Below are 21176 nucleotides of genomic sequence, written 5' to 3' on the forward strand. Positions count from 1 at the left end.
GGGGTTTTGGGGAGGCTACCCTCAGAGATCCAGCATACCTGGAGATCCTCAGGGAAGAGCCCAAGGTCAGTGGGGGTGCCTGGGCCTCAGCCTCCTGGCCTGTGCTGCCTGGGGAAGCTCTTTCTTCTCCTTTTTTCTTCCAGAGCCCAAGCCCAGCTTGCAGTCTGCAGGAACTGAGAAGAGTATGAAAGAGGTGGGAGACAGGCAGGCTGACAAGATGCTGGGAGCAGAGGCCCTTGGAAAAACAAGGGCAAAGGAATGAATGGAGAACAGCAAACCTGGCTAATTTGTTTTCTATTTCAACCTCAAGGCAAAGTGCCCCTCCTTAGAAGCGACTACAAGAGCCGTCCCTGAAGCAGTGCCCAGGTGGCTTCAGGGACAGAAATGAATGTGACTTAGTTTTCAGGAACTGTTCTTTTCCTGTTCCTTGGGATCTCTTACAAAGCAAGTGATCTTTTCAGAGCAGTGGTTCTTAGACTTCTGTCTCTGCATTTTCTCTCTTCCCTGGAGGATGAGCACAGGTCCAAGGAGACACCCTGTGATTATAACCTGATCTCTGGATGGGAACTGTTGCTTTCATCCAGTTTTCCCTAGTTTTGAGTACAAATATCTCAACAGGTGTTTGGAGGGCATGTATAAATACATGGTGTTGGAGTCAGTGAACACTAGAGGGTTGCCTGGGTGCTGTGCCCTGGCTAGACATTGGGGACACCAAGTGAATTTCCTTTTCTCTCCAGCTATAGCTTCTCAAGGGTGCCATTATAGATAAACTTGGAACTGTTTATGGGATGTAAACAAGTGCATTTGTTGTATTTTTACTATATAAGTTCAATTGCATTTAAAAAAAAAATTTCACTAATGGTATTTGATTTCTTATTTCTGCTTAATTTATCATCCTCTTCAGATGTTGAAGCACTCAGTTCTTGAAAGCAATACTAGAGAAGTGTAAAGTCTTGGGAAGAAAATATTTAATTCAGAAAAGTATTTGAATCCCAGCTCTATTACTTGCATGGTGACCTTAGGGAACTTACTTAACCCCTCTGAACCTCAGATTCTTCATCAGTAAAACAGGAAAGATAGTACCTCTCCCAAAGGTGTTGAGATTAAGTGAGGCATCACATACCCATGTCAAGTGTAATGTCCACTATGGTGTACACTCATGTTAATTTTCCTCTAGGTTTTAGTTCCTGATCTCCTGCAGTGTAAACTGTATTTTATAATCATGTCACTTCACATGTAAATACAATGTAAAATTACTTTTGTTTTCAAGAAACAGGTTAAATATGAAATACAGTCTTAGTTATAATGTACTAAATTTGACTTGTGCAAATATTACCTTCCTTTTGGTCCATATTGGTGGGTGTGAGTGAGGATAATGATGTAGGTAATTAACATGCTATCACATAACTCTAAAAACCTCTCTCTCCCTGTGAATGACTCCATTCTACTCTAGCAAATCTGTGTCTCTAATTGTGTTTTGCTTTAGAAGTACTAAAATTATTTTATATTTCATATATGATAGAATAGTGGTTCAAAATCATGCTGTGTAGCAGGGAAAATACCAGATCCTAACAGGTTGAAATATTGTTGTGATTTGCTGAGTTACTGCATTCAGATAGGCCTATTATCTTTTTTATCCTGAGTTTTTCACTTTTTAAAAATAGAAGTTAAATTTTTTAAATGTTTCATTGGTTTTGAACAGATGGTAGCTAAATTATATAACATATTTAAATGTTTTTAAAGATAAGTTTAACTTTATATTGAAGAGTCCACAAAGGAAAATGTTAGAACAGGAAGGCCAGGGTTCATCAGACTGCAGTGTTCATTGTGGTGTGTGGACATATTCTTTTTTAATTTAAAATTTTTTTTGACATATTCTTTAATGGAAGCTCTAGACTATCCTGATTACTTATAAAACTTACAGGGAAAGAAAATACCCTAACTTATATTTTTTTCAATAGCTGATTAGAACAGGGGTTTCCAAAGCTTTTCATCTCAGACCCCTGTATACTCTTAACAATTATTGATTAACATAAACAAAAAAATCTTTTGTTTATGTGGGTTTTATATGTTAATATTTATTGGCTTAGAAATTTAGACTGAGGTTTGAAATGTTTGTTAATTATTAAAAAATAATAAACCATATGTGTTAAAGTAACATTTTAAAAATAACTGCTTTCTAACCCTCTCCCCTGACAAAATTAATGGCATCTTTTTATATCAAGTGTTGGATTCTAGCATCTGCTTTTGCATGCACTCTGCATGCGAGGCGTGAGCCCCTGAAAAAGTCCACTTGCATTAGAAGAGAATGAGAGCAAAAGGCAAATAACATCTCAGTGTCACCAGAACAAGAAGAATTCTGGGCCTCACAGACCCCAGAGCCCCCAATCCCACCTTGCATGGGCTTTCAAGGCGGTAGCTTTTGAATTGAAGTGCCACCATCTGATGACTGACCTTGTGACTTGGGCAGGTGACTTAACCTCAGGGCTTTGATTATATATACTTCCCTGGTTAGAGGCATACTGAAATTAAAAATAATGTGTTTTAGTATTTAAGGTGATATCAGACACATGGGTGGGGACTCAAAAATGATACATTGTTATAGGGCAGATGTCCAGGATTGCTTGTTGCATAATTTAAAAAATAATCCAGGTACTTATTTCAGTGTTAACTATTGTCGTTGTTTGAGCTCATTTCCTTGCTTTCAGGGAACAGTTATCAAACATCAAGGCTGCCTATGTACTACAGGGATCTTGCTGGGGCGGTGGTGGAGCCCTGGAGCAGGCAAGTATCGGCCAGAAGCACACCACAGACAGAGAGCTGCGTGCACGGGGTGCACAGCCCCTGATCCAGGCTTAGGGTGGTCCAGAGTGGCGTCTGGAGGGTGTTCAGGGGAAGTGATGTCTTTGCTGAGAAGATAGGGGCTGGGGGCAGGAGAGAGACAGCTGCATGTGCCCCTGCGGGACCTCGTCTGTCACAGTGAGACACGCAGACCAGGCTGTGAGGTGGGGGAGGTCATGGGGTGCACCAGGCAGTTTTGGCAGGGATATGGTCCCGTCAGCCATCAGCGCGCTTCAGCGCCTTGGGCACAAGAGAGCAGAGGAGCGAGTGTCTGGGCCCCGTGTCCGCCCGTGAGAACAGCCTAGAAGGAAGGCACAGAACCTTGTTTTGTTCATTTGAACAGCTTATCTAAGAAAGACTGATTAAGTGGGTTGTCCTTCAGGCTCATCCCCGAGTTGCTGAATAATGCATACTGCACATGTGTGCTTCAGTCTGTGACTCATGCGCCCAGATGGGCAAGGTCTAATGGAAGTTTTAAAAAAGGATAAAAATTGTGTTCTTAGGATAAGTATATTTTGGGCACATTTGTGCCCCTTTCATTAATTTGGTCCTGAAATAAAGTGATGGTAAAGGAGAAGAGAAGCAGGAAAAAAACTTAAAGGACACTAAGGTTGAAGTAATGGGTAATAATTTCTGTGTCCAAATAGTCCTCTAAGAGATTTAAACAAAAAAGACCTAGAACAATCAGTGGTATAGTATTTCTAATTCTTTGTTACAAGACATCTTGTGAATATCTTTACAAAATAGCCTTTCTGGAAAAACCTTTTCCTGGTGAATCTCAAGTAAAGTCTATCCTCTACTGAAATTCTCTCTGTTCACCCAGTAAATACAGAATCACAGACGTGAGTGGAATAATTGGCAACTAGTAAATAAATTTTATGGAAAATGTGGCCATGCATCTCAATCCTCATTTAAAAGGCCTTTTAAGTAGGGAGTGGAGGTAGTGCTGCGAATACTTCTCTTGACGCACTCTCCTGAAGATGCCAGGGCACGTGGAGAAAACAGACTATCTCTAAGAAAAACCCAGCTGTGACCTAAATGGCCCTCAGGGACTATTCTGAGTGAATCCTGTCGAGAGAACGGCACCCATAGTTAGGCCTCACTGGGTCAGGTGCCCCTGCAGGGTTCACAGAGGGAAGAACGTCCGGGAAGTTGCCACCTTCTCTACCGGCTGGTGGCCTGCTGGTTCTTCTCTTCAGGATTCTCTGGTTAAAGCAAGCCATCTACCCTTGATTGCTCTCAACCTTACTGGCCAAGTGGGTGCTCTCAGCAGCCTGTTAGGAAAATTGTAGTTCTTCTGACTACTTCACTTTGTATGTACTGCTGCTTAAAGAGCACTTCCCTGCATTTTCCCTCAGCATAGCTGGGTATCCTAGAGGTTAAAATGGAAAATACCAAGTATAGAGTTAAAGCAAAGGAAAATTCTAGTCCATCTGTCCTTTTGCCCCATGGTCTGAGAGCATGAAATGAGCAGTATAGTAAATGGTAGCCATGCCTCTTAGTGGGTTTTATTTTGTAAAAGCATATTGTATTCTGTGACTATAAAAAATACAATAGGTAGCAGAAAGCTAGCTTTCTAATTTACTTTTGAAGCCTACATGTTAACCATCTGCTAGGTGTCCCAAGTAGCCAATGGGTTTTCTTAAGTTTTAAGAAACCACTTTTACATACTGAATTTTAATCTTGTTTCTTGGTTGCCTTCATTCAATGCCATTAAAGAAAAATTGAGTGCCTGTTACGTACTAAGATTGATAATGTGGTGCAAGGGAGAAGATAAAGGCCATGACTGAGATAGATAGGGAATTTTGTTGTTTATGTACTTCTGGTCATCATTTCTTTGTGTACTAACTGTGTTCTAGACCAGTGCTGTCCAATTGAAATATCATGGGAACTGCAAATACAAGCCACTTGTATTATTTTAAGTTTTCTAATAGCCACACTAAAAAAAGAAACTTTTGAAATTAATTTTAGTCATATTCAATCAACCCAGTATATATCTAAGATGCTCTCCCAATGCATAATCAGTATAGAAAATCACTCATGAGATATTTTACAGAAGTATTTGGAATGCAGTGTGTGTGTTGCACACACAACACATCTCATTTCGGTTGAGCTGCATTGGCATCTCCGTCAGGCAAATCAGCAGCCTGTGTGGCTGGTGTCTGCCATATTGAACAACACAACGCCAGGCTCTTTCCATTGCAGTTGCTTCAAATTCTTTTGAAAAAAAGCCAGAGTATAAATAAATAGATGCATATATAAATAAATTTAAAATTGTTTAATGTAATTATGACAAGTCAACCTCCAATACAGGTGGTAGCATCCTCATTGTAAGGTTGGGAAAGAAGTAGCATTATTTAGGTATCAACAATACATGTAATTGTTCACAGAGGGAAGGGGTATGTGTGTCTGTGTGTGTGTATGTATGTGTGTAGTATCAGTATCAGTTCATGAAAAGATAGATTGTCAAAGTGATATTTCATTTGTTTGGATTTCAGAGAAGGCTCTCTGAATGTCTACTTTTTTGTAGGAAAAAATAACGAGTTTCTCTGAAAGGCAGATTAAAACCATTTTCAAGATTTTAATTTTAAGTGGTTTTGGGAAACTTTTAGTAGTTATTTTTTTCTTCCCTAACTTGGAATCTCTTTTTGCCTCTCTTCATGAAGTTGGTTCCCTGAAGATAACGGAGAAAGCTTCATTTTTACTGTTACACGTGCATCCCCACTCTCCATGCTATTTTCTTTCACCTTTTTCTTTTCTGCTGCTTTTTCTGCTTCATTTTATCAAACATTCAGAAAGGCAGTCCCTGGCACTGCAGGAGCAGTTGGCTGGGGGAGGGAACTGGAAAGTGAATCAGGGTGACAATTAGGGGCAAAATGGTGCTTGACTTAACTTGGAGAATTTACCTTAATTTTGACATTTTAATGTTATTTTCTGTTGGCTATAATGACAGCTCTCAGTCTAGAGTTTAATTACAGAGAGATGGCTGCATTCTTCCTGTCACCAGTGAGGGACGTCTGCAGCCAACTTCGAAAACTTTAGTTAAGGTGATGGTACATCACCATGATTGAGGTCTCATTTTTTTCTTCACCTAGTGTAAGAACATAGAAGAGTCTTCTAGGGGCTAAGGCATGGCACCAAAGGTGGTGCTGGTGGTGAATTTAAAGAAAATTGGCAAAATGCCAGGAGATTGGCACTATTTTAAAAAAGTCCAAAGTCAACAGTGGTACAGAAGCACTCATTATCCTGCTTGCTCTTTTCCTGCTTTGGATTGCACAGTGGGAAGGATGGCCAGGTAAGATGGAAGGTGTTTCCTTATATCGTATTTTAGTGATTGCATCACATCATCTCCCAGGCAGTTGTTTGAAGGAAATGTGCCATTTTGATGTCCTTCATGAAAAGCACAGTAATTCTGATCTGATTTATAGCATATTTGGCCTGTTGTCCTTCACTGCCTTCTGTGTTTAATTCTAATTGTGAGTCACAGCTTTCAGGAGAATTCTTAGACTTGAAAGCTAACTGTGTGATAGCTAGAGCTAACTTGGAGCATTTTAAGCTGTAAGAGATGTCAACTTCAGGAGCTTTTTTGTTTGTCCACTTTAGCTGTGGGCATGAACTGTTAGAGAATATTGAGGAGGGGCAAGGAGTGATATTGGAAACCTTGGTAAGACTCTCTCAGATGATGTTCTAACAACTTGTACCGTTCCTGTCCATGACACCTTTGCAGCATTAGGGTCAGGGACCCACCCCCACCCATTTGGGGGGCTGTGACGTCTGCCTCTTGCTTATTTAGGGGGTTACGAGCATCCCAGGGTGAATTTCTCTGCTAGTGGATAGGCAAGGACTAAATTCTATTTATTTATTTATTTATTTATCTATCTATTTATTTTTATTAAGGTATCATTGATATACACTCTTCTGAAGGTTGCACAAGAAAAACAATGTGGTTATTACATTCACCCTTATTATTGAGTCCCCTCCTGTACCCCATGCAGTAAGGACTAAATTTTAGATCATCCTTTTTCTGAAACTGTTTTTTGAAGTTATATTTCTGAATGTACTTTTTAATGAAGGGACACTGTATTGACTTAAAATTCTTATTGAATATAGGAATATTTGAAACAAAAGTTCAGTTTTTAAATTACGCTTCTTGATGGACTTCTATAGCCTGAACATTCTCTTTAATAAAAAAAAAACCCATAAAATTGAAGGATTATTCAGTTATGATGTGTTTGTTTTCACTGTTAATGTCAAAAACACCTCTAAATGACAGCACAAAGAGATGACCAGACTTTAATACGACAGTAGAAGCTGTGAAAATGGACAGTGGGGACTAATGGGGAATTTACCTGGGTCTTGACATTTTAATGTTACTCTCCATTCTCTGGTTACAGAGAGATTTACAGCTATAACTCTATGGGCAGCAGTGGAACTGGAGCAATAACAGGCTAGGAGGGGCTGATGTTGCTTTACAGTGGTCCATTGCTCAGCTAACTCCATTTCTGGCTGCTCTAATATTGCAAAGACTTTTTCCAAAGAAGAGCTGTTGAAATATGTGGAGGCATATCTTGGATTAAGGGTGATAAGCAAGAGTTCTTTAGGGAAAAGCTAGATGATTTAGTAAGGAATTAAGTAGTATTTTGTTTTTATCAGCTATTCCTCTGGAAGTTTTCACTTTAACCATATTCACGTAAACAGTGGGGAATGATAATGGAGCACAGCCTCCCTCTGGGGTCAGATGCCACAGCAGCTCTTATACTCGTGTCTTATATCCGACTTCTGACTCAACCAGGTGTCCCTCTTACTTTGAAACAACGATAAAAAGATTTAGCTTAAGGAAGGAAATATTTCAGTCTGATTTTGGAGGTTTGTCCTTAGAGTTGAGTTTAAAGCTTACAGCTTTAGTGTTTGCAAAACAGTTAAAAACCAGTATTTACATATAAATAAAGTCTCTAGCTAGGGTGCCATTCATTGGTGAAGGGAAAAAAAAGAAACAGTGAAAGCCTAGTCATTCATTGAGCAAATCATAAGGTCAGTTTTAATAAGTTTCCCTTGCTGAAGACTTGACTGAAAATCCTTTTAATGCCATGCCATGTTAGATGTCAGAGTGTTATTTCCTATTAAATATAAATCTGATTCCAAAGATAAGTTAATGGGAAGAGGTGAGTGTCAGTTGACTTGTGTCATTTAGTGTTTCCCCTGTCATGTTTTAAACACCGCACCCCTCTGCTCGTGGTCTAGTGGGCCGCACACTGGGTGACATGCCAGGGCTCTGCCCTTTGCTGCAGGCAGGAGGCCGCTGGGGAGACAACAGCACAGAGTGTGAAGACTGTGGGCCACTTAGGCACAAGAACTGCATTTGAATCTCATTCATACCATTTTTTGCTAAGTCAAGAAATTGGATAATCCTTAACTTCTCTAAGCCGTAAGTTTCCTGAGGATAATAATTGTTAGCAATTGCTCAAGACTGTTAAGAGAATTAAATGAGATGATGACTGAAGTTTTCAGCACAGTGTGTGGCATGCCCAAAGTTCCCAATGAATATTAAATATTTTATGATAACTGTTCTCAATGTGAAATGAACTCTTGGAATTTTCCCCCCTACTTTCTGCTCTTTAACCCCAAAGTACAAAAACTTTCCCTTTGGAAAACAAAACATTATATATCAATGCTTTAAAAATTGATTTTATCAGAGTCTCCATAAAGCAAACACAACTGTAATTTTTTATTGGGGGTGGGGCCCTGCAAAAATTGCCTCACGCTACTGTATTTTTAAAAAATTGAATCTCTTGGAAATGGAGTACCATATATAAAATATCAACTTCTTTCTCAGTATTTAATTTCTTCCCAATTTCAATCAATGTGAAAATCATCACTAAGATTTTGGAAACTTCAAGCAGCAGAGGATAAGTTGGCATCCTGTTTCATATTGGTAGGGAGGTTGGCTGGTATTTCCTCTAGCATCCTAGAGGTTAACCCACTGAACTATATATATATACACACACACACACACACACACACCTCTATTATAGTGAGTCTTGATTTTGTTAAATACAAATTTAAACTCACAGCTGTTAACCACAAATTCAGCGATCCACTTCGCCTTGGTTGTTTTTACTAACATCTTCCTGTGTTTGCGTGGTGTGCTTTTGCACCCCTTGAGGCGGTACTGTGATGTGTGTTAGTAACTGGATTCCTGGGGAATGGTGCTGAGGCACTTCTGAGCACTGTTGGTTTGTGAGAGCCATGCCACTTGGGATCTTTTTAATGTTTCTTTATCCTAATCTGTGTTTTCTCTTTAAAAGGTAACTTTATGTTTTAAAGTGAGAGTCACAAAAGAAAATGAAAAGAATTATTGCAGTTTGATTTAGTAGCTAAATTTAAGAAAAGGTACCAAAGAATTTGATTCACATATTAGAGTTTGTGAGGGTCATAATTTTGGAAACAAGTTTTATGCAACTCATAACATTGTGGCCACTTTGTAAATTTCACTATTTAGAGCTGCAGAATGTTAGAATTGAGCCTGGAACCCATGGTTTTGCTCTTTAGGAAAGTTCACAGTTAGATCTTTGCTTCAATTTGATTGTAAGGGAAAGGACCCTTTTGATTATCATCTTCAAACTATGCATCACAATTTTTTCCTTTTTATAAAAATATTGATGAAGGAAAATAAGATTGAAAAAAGTATATGGGAAACTTATTAGTCATTATCCAGTGTCCATCAAATATGTATTTACTAAATATGTATAATGTACATATTTATTAAACCATACTGTATGTACAGTCTGCACGTAAAATGAAATCCTCCCTTCATATAATGGAAATACTAGAGTGGTTACAATCCAGGCCTATCAGATACTTTAATTTAATTAAGGTTTAGGGAATAAAAACCTTCTAAATCTACTTACCTATATATTGAAGTTTATCAGAAAGTATCAAATGTTTTCCAAGTTAATTGTTAAGGAAAGCATGCCATGTTCTCTGATAGCACACTAATAATGTGTTTGTAGAAAATACATAAGCTCGTACCGTCTGTGACCTTCTCTGTAATGGTGAGAATGTTCTGTAAGTGCTGTGTCCTGTGCAGTAGCCACACCCATATACTGAGCTCCTGCAATGAGGCTGTGAGGTAGAAGCTCCAGTTTTATTCTTACTTAATTTTAATTAATGTAAATTTATGTAGCCACATGTGACTAGTGACTTACATATTGGACAGCTCAGGTATAATCAAAGAAGAAAAATTATTTGAATTACCTGAAAATAAGATGTGAAATAGTTAGAATTAGAAAAGGGGGTTTTGTTGTTATCTGTAAAGCCAGTATAAACTTTGTGTTTCTACGTTTTTTGTCTCTCATCTCTTACCAGATGGCTTGAAAACCACTGGTACCCATATCTTTTGGCCCTGTTAGATAGTGACAGAATATGGTGATCCATACATGGTGACACTGACACAATTCATTTCTTTATTTTTGGAATACATTTTTATTGTATACCAGCCAATTGTCGCTAAACACAGTGTACTGTTTCAAGTAATGTGAAAAGAGTGTCTTATTTTAAAATATGTTATATTTCAGAAAGTTATTATTTAATTATTTGGTTTCATAAATTAAAAGCTATCACAACTGATAAAATCGTTTTTTCTTGAAAAAAATTTCTCACAAATTGGTAATAAATTCAGTCTCATTTCTGAAAGAAAAAAAATTCAAAACATTTTCTTAAGTGCTTATGGCTGACAGCCGTATCCTCCTTATTGGTCTCCTAAGCTACACTTTTCATATATCCAGGTCAGTGTGTAACTGAGCAGAAGGTATTGGTGTCTTTATTTGGCATTGAAGACAGAAATGTTAGTTGTTCTATGGTCTTACTTTAGGATGAATTGGTTAGTCCTTCACCAAGATTAATATTGTTACAAAATTTTATATGATGTCTGATAGATGGCAGAGGGTAAGTGGAATTAACAGAACTCTAGGTTATACTCCTTAGTTGATAGTTTTACAAAAAGGATTTGAGTGTGTGTGTGTGTGTGTGTGTGTGTGTGTGTGTGTGTGTGTGTGTTAAGCAGAAACAGGAAAGTGGGTCCTGGAATGGAAGAGCAAGGAAGTATGTTAATAGTGGCCTTGGTTGCTGGGACTGAACATCAAATTACATTGAGCTTTCACGTTGCAAAAGGAAATGTGATGAGATGTATATTTCACATCATAAGAAAGAAGGAACTCCCTACCTCCATTTTTCCTCAGAATTATGGTATTTTCCTGGCATCAAATCCTAAAGGAGATTTTATGTGGTACATCTAATATGTAGCAGGTATTGATTGGCATCACAAATACTTCTTTTGACAAGAGTAGTTTTACAACAAATGTGAAAGTAGCCCCCTCCCCCCACAACCACGCTGTGTGATAGTTTCTTCTGTGCTCCTTGATGATACTGTCTGTGGGTGGGACACTCAGTGTATATGGTGAAGGCCATCCTGTAAGGGTTACCTTGATCTGGCCCAGGCACACACAATCTCATAGATTCTGCTGGGTAAAATAAGTGGGCTTAAGATGACTTGGGTAAGTGGGTTGCATCACTTAGGCAGTCTCTCCTGGAATTAGGTCATGAGTAAGACCTTGATAGAAGATAATTTGACAAGTTCTTAGGTTTTCAAGAGTCTATAAATTACTGTAAATATATTAAATGCCACTGAATTGTTTACTTTAAAATGGTTAATTTTGTTATCTCAAAAGCTTGTGAATCTCAACTCAATTAAAAAAAGAGTCTAAAGTACTATTTTTGTATCTAATTTTGGTGGAGAGCAGAGTCTTTCTTAGAAACCACATAAGAGGATTGTAGGGCAAACTTTCTATTTGGAAAATTGAGTTCTTAACATGGGTTTTCAACTGGATGGAAATCTCTCACCTTCTGCTGGCAATTAGGCCATGAAAATGATTGTAGGTAAATCAGAGATATCCCCTAGAATGGAATTCAGCCATTTATTAAATAGTTGATGAAAATTCCAGAGTAGCTCTATCTGATGGCAATTCTCTAGGATGATCGAAACATTCTCTGCATTGTCCGTTATGGTAACCTGTAGTCACTTTTGAAATGTGGCTGGTGTGACTGAACAACTAAATTTTAACCAATTTAAGCTTTAAATAGCCACATAGGACTACTGACTGTTATCTTGGATAGTGCAATTCTAGAGTCATAGTGGAAACAGCAATAGCTCCCAAACATTTGTGCACTCTCAAAAAGTTTTGAAAACAATTTTAAGATTCTGACTTTATTTTTCAGTTAGAATAAATGCATTGAAATGTGTTTGTCTCCTTAACTGTCATCTCTCTAAAATAATCTTACTAAACAGACCAATAAATACCCTTTGGTATTTCATAATGAAACTCTTTGCTTTGCTGCTAACATATGGAATGTATTCTCACCATTGGTTGATGGTGTCCTAGACATTTTTATACCCCAGGGCAATGCAGTATAATAAAATTCAGGATGAGTCAAAGGCATTTCGGTAAAAAGAAATGATGGCCAAAAAGAAGATGGAAAAAAAGTAGGAGCAGAAGGCTGATCAGTGCATGTGGCCATTAGGAAACTGGTAAATGATCCCTAAAACTACCCTTGCCTGTTAAAAACTCTTCAGAGTTCTCTAGTGTTTCATTTGGTTTGAATACCACTGGAGTGTCAATTACGATTGTGGTATTGGTTCTTAGTATCTCTTGCACACCAAAATCACTCAAACATTATCTAAACAGAGATCTAAGCCACTGGCCTAGGTCTCATGGTCTGTATTGTGAAGAAGTTCATTAGGAATCCTGATGTGCATCACAGACCCAGAAGGGCTGGCTGCTGGGCGGAGATAGTTTTGGCTTGAAAAAACTTCAGAGCAAAGAAAAAACTTTGTCACCCATTCTCCATCTGTGTAGGAAATCTTTGGTAGTTTTTCCATAGATAGTTGTGTAGGATAGCCTGCTAGTACACCCACAAAATGAATCAGAAACAAGACCAAAGTGACTGAGTAAGTTGATTTACTGTACAGACTTTAACTAGTACTAGATTATTAACCTGTAGAGAACGGATACCAGAGATGTCCAAATGACAACAAAGAATGTATTTTGAATTATTCTCTTTTGACATTTAGGTTCCAGGATTATTCTAGATAACAAAATAAGTTATGAGCATAAGAAAGAACACTTACCTTCCTAGTTACAGAGACAGGAGGCAAAGGCATTCAGTAAATGATACAAATATCTACAGGTAACTGCTCATTTTTTCACAACTATGTTTTGTTCAATGTAATGCCCTTAAGAATTGAGAACCCCAAAGAGCTTCTTTTTTAATGAGGATTTTTTTTCCTGTGGGTATTTACTATATTAGAAATTAAAAATTAAAAATTTAAAAAATAGTATTTAAAAAGAACAAATCCTTTACATTAATATAAGTAACAGTTTGAAAATAAAAAATAATAATTTTCCCAATGAAAAATGTAGAAAAAGAGTGGCATTGTTTTATATTTTTGTCAATATTTAATGTCTGGCTCCATGGAAGTGATATGAAGATAATCTGTCCTCACACATATATGTAGTAGAAAAAAGGGAAGAGTATTTTAATACCTTTTTAGATAATTATGCATATTCTTTAACACTACTCCAAACTCAACAAGTGGTAATTCCTTAAAGGTTAGTTGAAGTATGGGGTCTGGGGCTCTATCAGTTAGCTTCTCATATGCTGTTACATTAAAATCTGTGCACTTTGAATGGCTCTTTTAACCATGTATGACTTTGTAACATCACACATTGATCATTTAGAAAACATTGGTTTGTTGAATTCCACCAATCTTCCAAATATTGATACATTCCTAGTATACATATGAAAAGTCATGTTTGTTAATCTTGAGATGGTGATAAGACTATTTTACCAGAAGTCTTCAAAGATTGGGAAGTTGTCAAGCTTACTGTGGTCACAGCTTTTTAAAATTCTGAATTTTGCTTGAAATAAACACAGTCAGTTTCTTTGAAGTGACAGGCTCACTTTATTCATTTCAAGAAAATCACTGGCAGATACCTGAATCTGAATGACCACAGTTTGTCTTTCAGTCATTCTTTCAAATAAAAATAGTATTCCATGAAAGTGGGCAGTTCAACTTAATAGCCCAAAAGAATCACACGAATGCTTTTCCTGGCCATGGCCTTGGTGCTTCTGTGTGCACACAAACATTTCGCCTATACTACCTGTACTGCCTGCACCGTCCCCAGACCCCCGTCCCCCTAACAGTTAAAAAGATGTGTACTCAGTGGTCAAGAATAAGCAAAACCAGTTTTTACTGTTTTGTTAAGGACATTCTTAAATTCACAGTTTTTTTTCCCTAATGTGAGTCTGTGGCCATGAGGAAATAATGATTACTCATATAATTTGCTGTCACTGCCTTGATGGTGTTGGTTCCATCAGCATAAATGTCAACACAGTGAAAAGGCAAAGAATGTCATAGTATCTTATGAGAAATTTTAGATTTTGTAGGTGTCCTGACAAAGGATCTTTGAGACTCAGAGGAGTCCACAGTTCACACTTTGAGGAAAACTGGTTTTACGGGTAATTCCAAATAACATTTCCTTATAACATCAAAAACCTATTTTTACTTAGAAACAGTTTAAACTGTGTATGGGACTGGGAAGGTAAAGCTGAGTCAGAGTGCTAGTCATCACCTCCACGCCATGTCTTGAGCTAGAGTGAGTCTGGTGCCTGCAAGAGAAGGGAGCATACAGGTTGATTTTTGCCATAGGGGGGACCCTGCTACTTGGCTTTTATTTTTTACAGTCTTTTGGAGAGAGAGCATTTACAGTAAACAAGCCACTTAACTTGTAATTAAGTGGGGCCTGGTACTGGGTAATTGGGGAGCATCTCTTGCTATGCAGGAAAGAGCCATGTCTCTTAGTCATGCCAGCACCCTGGCTGTGAAACATACCATGCTCACCTCTATTCTTACTTGTGTCCATGAAATGGAGTTAAAGATTCTTTTAGTAAAAACCAAGTATTGTAATAGCTTATTAAAGCTAGAGTGTGAAGAAAATTGGGTTGTAGGGAAAGGAGGATGTTGCCCAGATGAGGCTCAGAGGATGGTTGGGTCTTAGTAGGGTCACTGGTTCATTCATTCATCCATCCGTCAAATGTTTAGTGACTACCTAATACGTGATGAATGCTGAGACTGTAAAGATGAGTGATACCTTTTTCTTGCCTCTGAGCTCACTTGTAGCTAGCACCAAGTGGTAAGCCTGTGTCTGTATCACCGGGTAATAAATGTTGGTAAAGGAGAAGAACCAGATTGAGTTACAGCGCAGGATAAACTATTCTTTTTGGGTTAGACAGGGCTTCACAGAGGTTTCCAGCTTTGGAAATCTGGAATATAGCTATATCCAGAGTGGATTAGATTCTTTGGGATTGATTTGATTGGATAAGATGATACAATAGGATATATGAAGACAGTGGAGTCCATTCAATACTTTACAATAGTTACAATATTTATAGTTTCCACTGTCACCTCTTTGTGCTGTCAACATGCACAGGAAGCCAGATTCATAATCAGACCTTCTTTAGTGAGAGTACAGTAGGAACAAAAGGCATCAATTTTCATGAGGTTTACTTAATTTAGGACTTTGATCTAGGCTTTTCTATATCTCTGTCACACAGCAAAGCTATAGGTGTTTCTTGATCCCTTATATACTATGGACTGTGTTGGCTAAATGACTAAACTAATGTCCCTTAGGCCCCTAGCAGACTGTATCCTTCCTGTTAATACTTTCTTCTTATCAGGTTTAAGAAATTGTTTTTTATTCAACCTTTCATTTATTTTTTTTTGCACTTCATTGTCTCCAAAACTTATGTGGGTACCTTTTTACTTTTCTATAGGATATGTTGCTTTAGTAGACATTTCTCTCATCTGTTTGTTTTTGTTAATTCAACAGTGCTCAACAAATAATTTATTACTGTCCATTCTGTGCCAAGAATTATTTTAGGCATAGCAATGATCATGAAGCTAACATCCTAGTGAGGGAGGCAACCAACTAGTAACCAAAGTGTGTGTGTGTGTGTGTGTGTGTGTGTGTGTGTGTGTGTGTAATAGTGATACGAGTTATGAATGAAAATAAAACTGTATAAGATAGGTCAATATTGAGAGTGATATCGTGGCTAAGTTGGTTAAGAAATGCCTCCCTAGGAGGTGACACTAAGCAGAAAACCTGAATAAAGGGAGCAGGTCATGTAAACATCTGGGGTGAGTGTAGCCTGTGCAAAGGCCCTGAGGCAGCATGCTTAGTATGTTTGAGAGGCAGCAAAGACACCAGTGTGTTTGTGGAGTGCAGTGGTAGGAACTTTGGTTAGAGGATAGCGGGACAGATCAAGCACGGTATTGTGGGCTGTAGTAAAGTGTTTACATTTTACTCTCAGAGATTGAAAGTTGTTGAAGAGTGTTGAGCATGAGAGCATGTGATATATTGTATATTTTTCAGGCTCTGCTCTACTCAATGAGAAATGGATAGGAAGGGAAATGCAGTATCACAGGACGGCAGTTGGTCAGGCAAGATACAATAATGGTGGCTTAAATTAGGGGTGTGGTAGTAGGAAGTGGCCATGTACTTCAAGGTAGTGCTCACAGGATTTGCTGATGGATTGGAAATGGGGTTGGAGAGAATGAGAGACATCAGTGCTTTAGCTTGAGCATTTGAAAGATCTAGGAATACTGGCAAAAGAAGGTTAGGGCAGAAAACCTAAGTTTGGTTTAGACATGTTAATTTGGAGATGCTCATTAGATTCAAGCAGAGATTTCACATGGGCAGTTGGGTATGGGAATTTAGGATGTAGGGGAGGAGCTGGGTGGGAGGGAGGTCTGAATTTAAGACTTATCATTGTATAGGTGGTATTTTCAGCCATAAGCTTGGCTGAGGCAGATGGGTAGAGGAAACTGAGGAGAAGGTAGCCCATCACTAAATATTTTAGACGAGAGGATCCAGGAAAGTACAATGATCTGAGCAGTCAGGAGGCAGAAGAATGTCACCAGGATGCATGTCTTGGACCCCAAAGAGGGAGTAACTAATTGTGTCAGCTGCTGCTGTGAGGTTGGATGAGGATTGAATCTTACCAGTTTCAATCTTAAAAGTAAACCTTTTTCGTTTTCTTAAATGCTTCCCTACAGTATAACAGCTTAATTCTTTTTTGTTGTTGAATTTTAGCTGAATTTTAGCAGTTCACTAGGCTGTATTGCCTCTTGAGATACAAAGATGAGTAAGAAAACTCTTCTGAACTTCCCAGACTTATAATCTTAGGAAAGAATGTACACACAATTTTTAGTGTGGTGCTTAACCATGCAAAATAAGTCAAGATTGAGTGAATACTCTAGGGAAGCTAACGATGGGAGTGCTTACATTTAGCTGGTGGCAAGACCAGCATTGGAACCAAGTCTCACTAATTTTTGGTCTCTACTCTCCTTCCTCCAGGTGACCCCATCTTTAAACATGTAAAAAGTAGACAGCCTTAATGCTTATGAAGATATTTATGGGAGGATGTCTACTTGAAAAACACAATTACTATACTTCCAAGGTATCACACTTCCATAGAGATCTTTCAGTCAGGATAAGAAATCAGTTTCTTGTGAAGATCATAGATAGGAGATCATACCAGTTTTTGTGCATTTCCTGTCCCTCTTTCCTACTGTCTGTGACACTAAAAAGCAGAGGAATGAAGTGTGTGTGTGTCTTCGGTGGCAGAGGATCTACAGTGTTGCTTAAATTGGTAAGACAGGCGCTTCTTTTAAATCTCACATTTCATCTTCACTGTGAATATGAACTTTGCAGTCCACTCTGGTATGTCATGTTTGCTTAGTTGTTTGGTTAACTCCCTCTGCTCCAGACCCTTAAGCAAAAATTCTGATGCTTAAAGAAGATATGCCTTTTTTGATTGCTTTGATCCCCATTGGTATACTTGCCATGTATCTTGGGGAAATGCTTATGTTGGTTTCATAACATTTCTAATTCACAATCTTGTAATAAGAAATTTTCTTAAAGTCTAGATATATGTCTCGGTTGGATGAAGTTAGTAGACTCTTCAGAAGCCCTTGGCCGGTGCTGGTAGAGAACATCTACCTGAGAGTTCTTCTGGAAGACTGGGGATGTCCAGGTTTCCCTTTGGTAAGAGATGCAGAGGTTCTGTGGGCTCACCGTGAGGGTAAGGCAGCAGCGCAGCGGTATTCCTGCCCTTGCCTTCCTGGTGCTGTGGGAGGGGTCCTGTGCACCTGTTTTTGATCAGGCCGTCAGAGCAGCCTTCTGGCTGAGACTTCTTGTGTCTTCATGGACTCTTGGAAAGTTCCTTCCTAAGCCACAAATAAACAAAACCCCATTGTGCTCCAGCTACAGCCCTTTCTTCCTTCTCCCCAGGCACAGTGAATTGATTTAATTCTTCCAAACCATTTCACCCCAGGCCACTTGGCCCAGAACATTCACCTGTGGTTTAGAAATCACTGCCTCTGCAAAGCCTTTCCTGACTCACCGACTGGGGGGGCTAAGCTTCTCCTCCATGACCCCAGGGAAGGCTGTGCTGTCTCCATGTGATGACTCATTTTGGAAGGCAGCATGGCACAGTGTTGAATGGTGTGGCTTTGGAGTCCTGTTTCTCTGACTTAATGATCTGTGTGACCTTGGCTGAATTGCATAGTTTCTCTGGGCCTGTTTTCTCATCTCTAAAATGGGAATCATACCATTATCTATCTAATAATGTTGTTAGGAAGGTTAAGTGAGATGATACATGTAGTCTGCTTAGAATTGTGCCTGGCACAGAGTGTATTGTCTGTAAATTACTGTTGTTAATGCCACATTATTAATCTATTGCTGCTGCTGTGCTTTATTTTTGCTAAACTACTCCATTGCCCTCACTGTATTCTAAGTTGAGTAGGGTTAGGGTTCTAGTCTGTCATCTTCTGTCATGTCCTCAGGGTATGGATCATATATTTATAGGTGTTTTTCCAGTGTGCTATGGCAGAGGTGTGGGAGAGAAGAGGGGTGTTGGTGGGAGAGTGATATCTAGGACATCCTGCCAGATGAGATGCCTTCTGGACTGAGCTATACCTGGTGGGTAAGAGCCAGCCAGGAGTGAGGGCACGGACAGTAACTAGGGGGACTCTGGTAGGGTGGGTGGGGAAGGCAAGACCACAGGGGAAAGGTCAGCAAGGAGATAGAGACTTAATGGGCAGCGCTATCCAGTGGGAGCAGGATGTGAGGCACACATGTGTAAAATGGTCTAATTGTCACATTAAAAGAGCAAAAACAAAAAGCAGTGAAATTCATTTCAATATATTTTATTTAATATGTCTAAAACATTGTTTTGGCATGTATATCTGGATATTCCTTCAGCAAACAATATTTAATATAAAAATCTGAAGGAGATAGTCTATGTTCTGTTTTGTTGTCTCTGAGATCTGGTGTTACCGTGTACTTGCAGCTCTTCTCAGTTCAGACCTGCCACATTCCACGTGCGTAGTAGCCATGCTGTCTGGTGTTGCTGTATCAGCATGGCCTTGGGGACAGACGGTTGGGAGGTAGTGCCTTTTGAGTTGAGGCAGTGGAAGGGTGTGTGGAGAGCTTGAGGAGGTAGAACTCGACCACCAAGTTTCTCATGTGGTTACTAGGTGCCTGGTGACCTCACAATTGGGTAGAATCAGGAACAGGAATACAAGGGTCTTGTTTGTTTTCAGGAGTAGAGCGGCAGGAGTGAGATGGTGAGTTAAGTTTTGAAGTCTGGGGTTTGTATAGGGTGCTGGGCTTCATGGACAAGGAACTTAGTTTAGGCTTTATGATCCTGGGCCCTGGGGAGGGGAACTGAGGCTCTTCTCACCCAGGATAGACACCTTGGGCTCTCGATTCCCTTCCAACCAACTGCCCTCTCAGGCATCCTGTCTCCAGCTTTTTTCTGGCTGGAGGGCCCTCTTCTTGGGCTTCAGCAGAAGATAAATAATCATTCCCTTCCAGCCCCCACCAGTAGAGGACTGTGGTCAGAGCAAAAAGGAGAAGCATACAGGTATCAGAATTTGTAAATGTGACTTAACCTTCCATCTAAAACCACTGAAGTATTTCACAGTTCATAAGCCATTAGAATTTTCAAGTTTGTTTTAAACTTCACATACAGTGAAGTCCTAAGACTTTTTTTGGTTAAAAAATATATTATCAGTGTGGTTCAGCAATTACTGGAAAATGTATTTTTTCATTTTTAGAGGTCAAATTCTGAGAGTTTTTTCTAAGTCTCTTTCTGGGTCTCTTTCCAGAGTGTACTTTTGTTGGGCAGTATTTCTCAGGGAATGAGATGAGGGATCATGATCAGTTCATAGGAGAGAGGCGACATTTGTTGTCTGTGAGTCTTGCTTAGGATAGTCGAAGATGAAGTGAGAACCCCATCCAGCCATTCATTAGTTAACCTTGTTGAGCATTTGCAATGTGCCAGTCACTGTGTGAGGTCATGGAGACATAAAAACAAGCTACTTTCCTCTTTAAAAATCCCAGTTATACAGTGATGTAACTGCAACAAAAAAGAAAAATGCAGTCTTGTATGGGAGTCAAAGTGCACGGCCAAGAAGAAAGGTGACACTTGAGTCAAGGGAAAAGGAGTGATAAGGGAGAAATTTGTTCAGACACAACACAGAGCATGATCCTTCCAAGGACAGCAGCTATTTCAGCATTACTTTGGAGCAGTCAGTAAGATGTGAATTCACTGCTTATGCATTGATTGTTGTTTGAGGCACTCTTCTCTCCACCTTGGAGGCACAGCTGTTGCAAGATGAAAACAAACGCAGTAAGGATGTCCAGAGAGCACGCATGTGATCAGGACTGGGGTTGGAGATGTGATATCAGTGTTAACATTTGAAGGAGGCTGGGGGGCATTTAATAATCAGTCAGTAAATACTAAGCCTGTGTATGCATCACCCCCTGCTTTGGGTGTTGGGGATACACACATACTTGTATATATAAAAACAGGAATATAATGTGTGGTTATCTATCCTTCAGGGTCTCATAGACCAGGAGACTAGAAGGATCTAATAATAGATAGTCAAGCAATGTGATAAATGTTACTTGGCCTAGTGAGGGTATTTGGAGAGAGTGGGGAGAGCCTCATGAAGAGGTTATGTTTCAACTGAGTTTTGAAGATTTAGTAGGATTTAACTGGGAGGAGAGGGTAGGACCGAATACTCCAGGCAGGAGGAGTGACATGTCTGCAGGCATCATGTTGGGTAGAGCACAGTGTGTGTATATGATTGCAGTTGTCAGCTTTCAGGGGCTAGCAACTGTGGTGGGGAAAGGCAGGAGCTGGGGTCTGGA

General features: G+C 39.2%; 1 protein-coding gene across 8 annotated transcripts in view; it reads left to right on the top strand.

The window, feature by feature from the left end:
- Positions 1 to 21176, top strand: part of CHD7 (chromodomain helicase DNA binding protein 7) — a 203138-nt gene that overhangs the window by 74494 nt on the left and 107468 nt on the right. The window contains exon 4 of one of the 8 annotated variants that reach the window (XM_073229575.1): positions 2709 to 2784. The exons of 6 other annotated variants lie outside the window; for them this stretch is intronic. In XM_073229575.1, coding sequence (XP_073085676.1) covers positions 2709 to 2784 — 76 coding nt within the window. Of the gene's footprint in view, positions 1 to 2708; positions 2785 to 17873; positions 18003 to 21176 lie in introns of those variants that run through there. One more of the 8 variants, XM_036998012.2, reaches the window with a different exon arrangement.

The sequence above is a fragment of the Manis javanica genome, chromosome 2, assembly GCF_040802235.1.
Source record: "Manis javanica isolate MJ-LG chromosome 2, MJ_LKY, whole genome shotgun sequence".
NCBI lineage: Eukaryota > Metazoa > Chordata > Mammalia > Pholidota > Manidae > Manis > Manis javanica.